The 8,096-nt window shown below is 42.5% G+C and overlaps 1 protein-coding gene across 3 annotated transcripts; it reads right to left on the bottom strand.

Annotated features, from left to right (window-relative positions):
- Nucleotides 1-292: 292 nt before the first annotated feature.
- MED31 (mediator complex subunit 31) lies at nucleotides 293-6,858 on the bottom strand. 3 transcript variants are annotated; one of them, XM_088477822.1, is made up of 4 exons: nucleotides 6,809-6,858; nucleotides 3,694-3,768; nucleotides 2,044-2,140; nucleotides 293-1,286 (listed from the first exon to the last, which is right to left on the bottom strand). In XM_088477822.1, the coding sequence occupies exons 1-4, from the start codon at nucleotides 6,828-6,830 to the stop codon at nucleotides 1,094-1,096; spliced, it is 387 nt and encodes a 128-aa protein (XP_088333948.1). In that variant the 5' UTR covers nucleotides 6,831-6,858; the 3' UTR covers nucleotides 293-1,093. The 3 variants fall into 3 exon arrangements, with proteins under 3 accessions (XP_088333948.1, XP_088333946.1, XP_088333947.1); XM_088477820.1 differs by lacking the exon at nucleotides 6,809-6,858 and adding an exon at nucleotides 6,255-6,380; XM_088477821.1 differs by lacking the exon at nucleotides 6,809-6,858 and adding an exon at nucleotides 6,158-6,214.
- Nucleotides 6,859-8,096: the final 1,238 nt, after the last annotated feature.

Raw genomic sequence — 8,096 nt, 5'->3', positions numbered from 1 at the left:
CGTGCATATTAGCAACTGCGATCCCTGCTGAATCAGGCCCTAAGTGCCCTATTTTTGCAACACACATCGTATGTGAATGTTTGCGGCTGTAAATGCATCCAATTGTGCCTGAGCCCCTGTGTGTCTTCTATGTCTGAGGGTCACCTCATTAATAACATGGCCATCACCCGAAGAGGAGTGAGAGCGCATGAAGGACAGATTTCATTTGATATTTTTTGCCTTCATATTTCAAATTAACTTTACAACACTGAATAGGCTTTTTGACATTTTACAACAACAATTTAAACAGGGACTGTGTTAACACATCTGTTTAATGCATACAGGTCTACATTTCAAATGCTCTCCTTAAGTATTTTACGTACACTTTATTTTTTTTACTACGACCAAAACAATGTCCAAAAAAAACAAAAACAAAAGCAGAGTATTCCCTTAACACAATATAGGTTTAGTGTGGTAGTAACATCTCCTGATCACCACTAAGGTGCAAACAAAGGGGTAAGGGAGGTTCCATTAGATTTCTGATCATTATAATAACCAACATATCAACTAATGAATGAATGCACCCAGGATTGGATTACTATCAGCCTGCCCTACACACATTTTTAAAGGGTTTTAGTCCTATAAATGTGCTTACAGCGAGAGTTTTCTGCCATTCACATGACCATGGAAAATATCTGAGACAGGAATACGGCCTCTATATGCCTCTTATTACCGATTTACACTGGCATAAATAGCTGGTAAGATTCTGTGGTGGGTATCAAATGGGCATCAAACTTTTATCTACAAAACAGTTATTTATCAGTCTAAGTACTGTAGTGCGCAGCCCATGGTATTCACTTCCTAGTACAAATGACAGCATTGGAGGAGGGAGGGTAACAGTAAATACATGTACTAAACCCCAGATTCCTGGCATGAACAAGTTCTATCCAATGTTTCTGCTCTCTCATATCCTACACTAAACAATCCACATTGTGTGCTCATGGTAGAATGTATTCCCACAACTGCAGATTACTGGGCTCCACCCCACAGTCTCTGCGCCATGTATGTGATGCCTTGCGGGATACACAGTCTGAGTAAGACCCAGGTAAGCGCTTCATTTCCCAATGGTGTTGTTCTGCGGCTGCTGCTCTGCCAGGGCATGCTGCAGTCTTACTCGTTTGCGGGAGTAGTGCTGCCAATGTAAGATTTGCTGTTCATCAATAAACTTGGCACACTGGGCATTTACTAACTCCTTGCGGAAGTGTTCATACTGCAGTAACTCCAGCATGTGCAAGCACTGTGGGTACCTGGATTGAGACAAAATGGCACAGCAATGGGTGGCAAGCCAGAAAGGGAGTGCACAGAGATACCCCCAGGTTATTTATAGCAAACAAATATTTCTCTAATACATGTACATTCCTTAGAGCCATACTGCTCTCTCTTATTAAATACTCTTTTACAAATTAGGCAGTTGTATTGCCAGGATATCGGTCCCTGTGATGCAGATGTTATCAACAGCTATATAGACTTATTTAGCAGCTAGACTTTTTCTTACTGAAAACTGATAAATTAACTGCCTTAGTCTTGTTAGCAAATTATAGTGTCACTGTGCCTCTTACATTCTATACAACGGGGATTGGCAACCTGTGGAACACCAGCTGCTGTGGAACTACATATCTCAGCATGTCCTACCAAAGTTTTAGCATGCCCCAACAGCAAAACCCTTTACCAACTGTATTATGGTTTATGTGATGTTTAAATGGGCATAGTTAGCTAAGCATTGTCATTTTGCATCTAGAAAAGTTGAACAGCGTGCATGTGTGATAATGGTAGTGTCTAGATGCCCTTCACGCTATTGTCCAACGTTATTCCCTACCATCCACGTGGACATAGAGGGGGAATATAATCTTGTGGCGAACAAATCGCACTTCTGCCCTCACTCACGTCACTTCCAGGTCCTTAGCATGAAGGGGAAATAAGCTATACCGTGTGAAGATGTTATAAATTATTATTACTAAACATGCATATATTCTAAATACCGTTAAAGGCTGTTCTTCAACTTACTTTAAATATTTAGCATACTCTGGATCCTTCCAATATAGTAGGTATTTCAGATAGTTGACAAACGGCTTCTCCTTGAAGTATCCCCTTTGTGCAAGGACTAGAGATAGGAAAAAATAATACGCTCAATATTAGATGACACGTAATGGTATCGAATAACTCTGGTAGTCATGCAATAACACCTATAATGACTTCTGCTTTATTAACCTGCCATTTTTCTATTATTAAGGTTCATTTACATGTAATAGAAAATAATATATTGTAAACTTAAATTGGTGAAAAGATAAGAAAAATGTTCTCCTCTCTGACTATACTGGGATCTCCTCTCTTTTGTATGTATGTTTTTTACACTGTGTTGTCTCTCGCAGTGATTTTGTCAGACTGGTGCTGCAGGGGTACAGGATGCTGGTACACATGCTAAATATAGCCAGTGGTATAACCATGTAAGGAATCACCAAAGTAATATTGTTTGAAATTAACATAGTAAAACTGTTTTTTAAAGTACAAAATAAAACATATTTATACATTAATATGTTATGTTATTAACATTCTACAAAGTCAGTTTTTCATGGCGTAATCAATGGACTCCAGTGCCAAAGCAAGGCTATTGTCTACATTACAGAAGTGTAACAATAGATACAAAAGAGTCTTTAAATAAATGCACCTTTGCAATTCAATGACATATGTAGTTTATGCAAAAATACATTACTATTTATTAACAGTTTTTTCATGTAAGACACACATTATGCAGCGCTTTTAGGAGAATATTTACTCATTTACATTAGTCCATGTCCAAGTGGAGCTTAATATCTACATTTCCTATCACATGGGCATACACACCAGGGTTTATTTTTTACATACAGACTCCACACATGGATGGTCCTGGTCATAATGAAACCAGTGCTGTGAGAAAATTATGATCACTGTGCTTCCATACGATTTAAAAAAAAATTACAAAAAATAAAAAACTTTAATTGTAACTGAAAAATGAGTACCCTTGCAAAGAAGATTATGAATAGCCGACTGCAATTTCATTTCAATGTTACATCCACATGTGAATAATATAAAGTACTTATGAAAGGTCTCTATAATTTTAATCACTCCTTAAAAAGCTCCAAAAGTGTCTTTAAATTACATATTAAACTAACTATTATATATAGAGAAACTTGCACCCTAGATTTTCTATTTTATATAAAGACACTTGCACACTAGGTTTTCTATTCTATATAAAGACACTTGCACACTAGGTTTTCTATTCTATATAAAGACACTTGCACACTAGGTTTTCTATTTTATATAAAGACACTTGCACACTAGGTTTTCTATTTTATATAGAGACACGTGCACACTAGGTTGTCAGTGCATCAAATCTCCATGGTTTATTTTCAACGCACATTTTGACATATAAAACAAAAGTGTTTATATTTTGCAGAGTAAGACGTCTACCAAAAGTAACTGTGGCTTTAAGTTGGAGCTTTGATCTTATGTAACATCACCGCAAGTGTATGCCAATTACCTGTCCAGCTGTACATGAATCAAAAACTAAAAAAAACTTAACCTAGAATTTAAAAATGAGAAACGGATTTCATAATCCTCATATTTACAGATTCTAACAATTATTGAACATAATTATTATTTTAACAGGATACTTACAGTTAAGGTAATTGGGATTTGCCAAACACTGAATAAATTCTAACTCCAGCTGGAATCTAATCCGTGCTTGTTCATCTGTAAAAAGAAACAAATAAAAAAAATTAAAAAGAAAAACTGCTAATTGATGTTACTTTGCGCTAAACAAATTCCTCAAATTTATATTAACTGAGTCCATTGAAAAGAACATGCAATTTTTATGTTACCAATTCTATTTCTTTACTTTAAGATGAAGATTTTGTGCAAGACATTTAACCCAGAGGGTTTATTTTTTAGAATAGATTTTCTGACAGCATTAAAACAAAAATGGTCAAAAATAAAAATATGCTTTTACACAATGATTCCCATTGTAACTTTCATTCGATTACTGCAGTTCCATATATATTCTGAAAATGTAGTATGGGTTAAAAGGCTGTGGTCAGGGCAGTGTTGCCGACATTCTGGCTGCCCCTTCCGGGATGGGCCAGCCAGATCAGCATAGCAGGGGTGTGTGGCCGGCATTGGGGGTGGAGTGGGGGGAGAGATTGCCGGCACAGGTACAGTGGTCATGCAAAGTATTCTGTTGTTTGCACTTCTAGGAGATTAGAAGCACTAAGCCATATAAGCCGCACTGCATGCTCAACTGTATTGGCAGACAGAGCTCACTGAGCTATGTTGCAGTGCTTGGTATCCCAGTACCAGGCTCCTATGATCCTCAGTAACCACAGGAGTGGCAGTCTTATGCCGGGTAGACGCTAAACAAAAGTCGCCCAATCCGGCAGATTAGAACGACATATCGGGTACATCAGCCAGCATGTACCCGCTATGTCGCTGATAATGCGTGCTCCCGCTCCTCGTCTGCGGAATCGTACGTCAGACCTGCATGCAGGTCCGACGGGTGACATCGTTAGCGAGGGCCATGTAGTGTTTACTCTAGGTCCAGTGCCGGGCCTAGAGAAAAGGCACATCTGCCTGCGTCCAAAAAGAGTGGCGTGGTCAAGGAACAGGGGGCATGTCATTGAGACAGGTCCCCTTTTCATTACTCTTAGGGGCGTGCCCGGCACTTCCGGACATGCCGGGCTTCCCCCAAGCGCTGCTGTCAGTGTGAATGGATGCATGTGCCCAGCATCCATTCACCAGCGGTGACCGCTAAACTGCAGTTTTCCCCACCCGCGGGACACTGCAACCCGCGGGTGGGGACGGCACCTGCAGGCTGTTTTAGCGGGGCGCTGCGGAGGGCAGGGTGTTTTTTTCCCTTTAGAAATAGTACAGGGAGCGGCACCCCGCTAAAACAGCCTAGTAGGAATGCTACCATGCAGCATGGCCCCCGCCGTCGTTGCTGGCATCAGCAAATGTGTATGCACTTGCCGATGCCACGTCCCGTCGCTAACAAGGTTGGTACACACTAGACAGTGTGAACTGGCCTTAACACAGCTAGGACCTCCCTGGATCACTGCAGCCAACGCCACTAGATCTAAGGTTCAACGGTTTGTCCAGTACTGATTTATATGTATCTGTCTGTACATACAGATGGGTTCTCACATAATTATAATAGAGTTCTATGCAATAACTTGTAGCACCAATCATGTACATCACTCCATATCGTTCTAAGTTATGTCCAGACAGAAGGAAAGTTAAGTGAGGGCACATCTGAGCATATATATTTATTAACAATTATTTATATAGCACATACATATTCCACAGCGCTTTACAGACAATATTTAGTCTTTTATCATAAGCCAATTAACCGGGATGTAGTCCGGCAGCCACGAGACCGACGCTCAGAATCCCGACAGCGGAATGCCAGCAAGGGAGTTACGATAGGCGCCGAAATACTGACGCCTATCATAATCACAACGCCGGAACGCCGAGGACAATATTCCAAACGAAAGTAAGTCTGGGGCGTCCTTTTGCGTTACCCGTGCGGGGGAGGGGGGGGTAGGATTAGGAAGTCTAGCGGGGTTAGGTTTTGAGGGGGATAGATTAGGGTTGGGCACCCCTAGGGGGAAGGGTTATGGTTATACACCCCCCAGAGAGAGGTTAGGGCTAGGCACCAGGGGGGGGGGGGGGGGGATGTCAGGGTGAAGGTTAGGATTAGACACCACTAAGGGAGGGGTGGAGGTTAGGATACTTACCTGCCTCTGTAAGGATATCTACCCACCAGCATTTAAATCCTTTACCTGTTAACCTACCAGTATGTATTTGGAGTGTGGTGGGAAACTGGTGCACCAGGAGAAAACCCACGGAAGCACGGGAAGAACATACAAACTCCATATAGATAGGGCCCTGGTAGGAACTGAACCCTTGACCTTAGTGCCGTGTTGGAGGCAGTCTGACATTACCCTGCATATGCCTATACATGTACAATGCAATGTGGAACCAGTAGGTGTTGCAAAGGGTAACTTGGAAACCCGGGGGATGCTGAGGAATCCATTCAGCTACACTGCTGCCCTCACTAAGGAGAACCCACCAACAAGAGACGTCATACCAACCAGGCCAGGCCACTGTAATGAGCGGGCGGACATCACACACGGATGGTACCGTGTTCCCCGCTGGTGATGAGCCCCTGCTGCTATCACACTTACCTGTTTCTATAGAGCTGGCCGCCATAGCATGACTCACACAGCGACCAATAGCACAGTACACCCGGCACCTAAGTAACTTCACCAGAACCGGAAGTAATATGACAAACAGACGCAAAGTTGCCATGCTATGGACGGAAGCGGAAGTGACGCTCAGCTATAGGCGCGGTCCAAGCCTCGTTTTAGATCTATAGCGTTTGATTTTAAAATTAACTTCATTTATTTAGTTAATGTAAGTGCGCACATTGTCCGTTTATTTACATTACAGACGTTGACGACTTACTGACTCCTGGTGTTCTGCTGCAAAGTCATGTATTACAGTTGGCCACAAGATGGCGGTGTAGACTGTGTGACGGGCTCTGTGGGTGTCATTTACAATTATATTGGAATGGAGAAAGGTTACTACATCTGTAGTTGTGTTGTGGTTATTAATTAGTTGTATACACTGCAATTCATAGGACTATTTGTCTTCCATCACTTAATATCTGTCAACTGAAATATTTATTTTTCTAGAACTAAACGGGCATTAGGTGCATACACACAGTGCGATAACTTACCCTCCAACATGACCCCTTCCATCCGGTACAAAATGCTCTGCTTCTGGACTTCCTTCTTAAGTAATGATTGTAGACACCTGTGTTGAACTAGTTAATAGATCAGACAGGTGTCTGCAATCATCAATTAAGAAGGAAGTCCAGGAGCAGAGCATTTTGTACCGGATGGAAGGTGTCATGTTGGAGGGTCTGCGATAACGATATCTATGGTCGTCCGTACATGCATGTCAACCTGGACGATATCGTTATGAGTTGCTGTTCAGATATGTGGCAGATGACTTCACTGAAAGATATCTATCATAGTGTGCACACTAAATGTCGTTTGTCCTGCACTCTATCTATAATGGATACAGGGTGTGTGGGGAACACGGGCTCCTGGGTCCAGGGAGGCCCCGCACACCCTGCACCCTTAATAATACTTACCTCTCCGGAGTCCCGCGTCGGTACGGGCGTCCGGCGCTGGAAAATGGCCGCAGTAAAGGGAAAATGTCCACCGCGCCCATTTTCCCGGTTACCTGTGCATACACTATAGACTCTGGGCACTCTCTAGTGCCCAGAGTCTATAACTTCGGCACTGGCCGAGCACAGCTCAGTGCACTGCAGGGCGCAGAGGAGGGGGCCTGTGTTGGAGACTGCACACGGGCCCCCTCCTCTCTAGAAACGCCCCTGCCTGCACTACAGAAAGTTGAAGGGAAATCGTTCAACGATATCGTTCATTGAACAGATCGCACGTGTGTATGCAGCATTACACATGTGACGATATCTTTGAACGATAACAATATGGTTCAGTGTGTTTGCAGTGAACGACCAACGATGCGCGCTCCAGCTGGACGATAAAGATATCTTTGGTTGTCCGTACATGCAGCCAATTTGGACGATATCGTCAAGAAGTTCCTGTTCTGAGATGTGGCAGGATGACTTCACTGAAGGATATCTATCAGTGTGTACACCAAATATTGTTTGTCCTGCACTACAGAAAGTTCAAGGGAAAACTTTCACCAATATCATTCATACAGCACATCGTCCCGTGTGGGTAAGATTTATTGTGCAAAAATGAACGCGGCTATCACAGCCAGTAGCTGATTACCACAGCTATGTGCACTCCCGATGATTGCGCTATCCAATTGAAAAAAATTGAGAGTAATAATTTGTTTGGCAATAAACTAGGGATGTGCAGGCTCGGATAGGTTCGAGTTTGCACGTGGAGTTCGGATTTTTCCCTCCAAAAAAAACGGAACTCAGAACGAGGCAAAACGTCATCTTACATGGACGAACATCATCATTCCTGGTC

The sequence above is a fragment of the Taudactylus pleione genome, unplaced genomic scaffold, assembly GCF_031769625.1.
Source record: "Taudactylus pleione unplaced genomic scaffold, aTauple2 ptg000203l, whole genome shotgun sequence".
Lineage (NCBI taxonomy): Eukaryota > Metazoa > Chordata > Amphibia > Anura > Myobatrachidae > Taudactylus > Taudactylus pleione.
Note: the sequence above shows the minus strand (reverse complement) of the source record. Positions and strands in the feature narration are given on the sequence as shown.

Bases quoted from the DNA above. Each gene is read 5' to 3' on its own strand.
- MED31 (XM_088477820.1), bottom strand. From the start codon at position 6,378: ATGGCAACTTTGCGTCTGTTTGTCATATTACTTCCGGTTCTGGTGAAG. The intron at 3,769-6,254 runs GTAAGTGTGATA...TTCTTTTTACAG, and splicing joins GGCCAGCTCTATAGAAACAG to ATGAACAAGCACGGATTAGA. The intron at 2,141-3,693 runs GTAAGTATCCTG...TCCTATCTCTAG, and splicing joins AAATCCCAATTACCTTAACT to TCCTTGCACAAAGGGGATAC.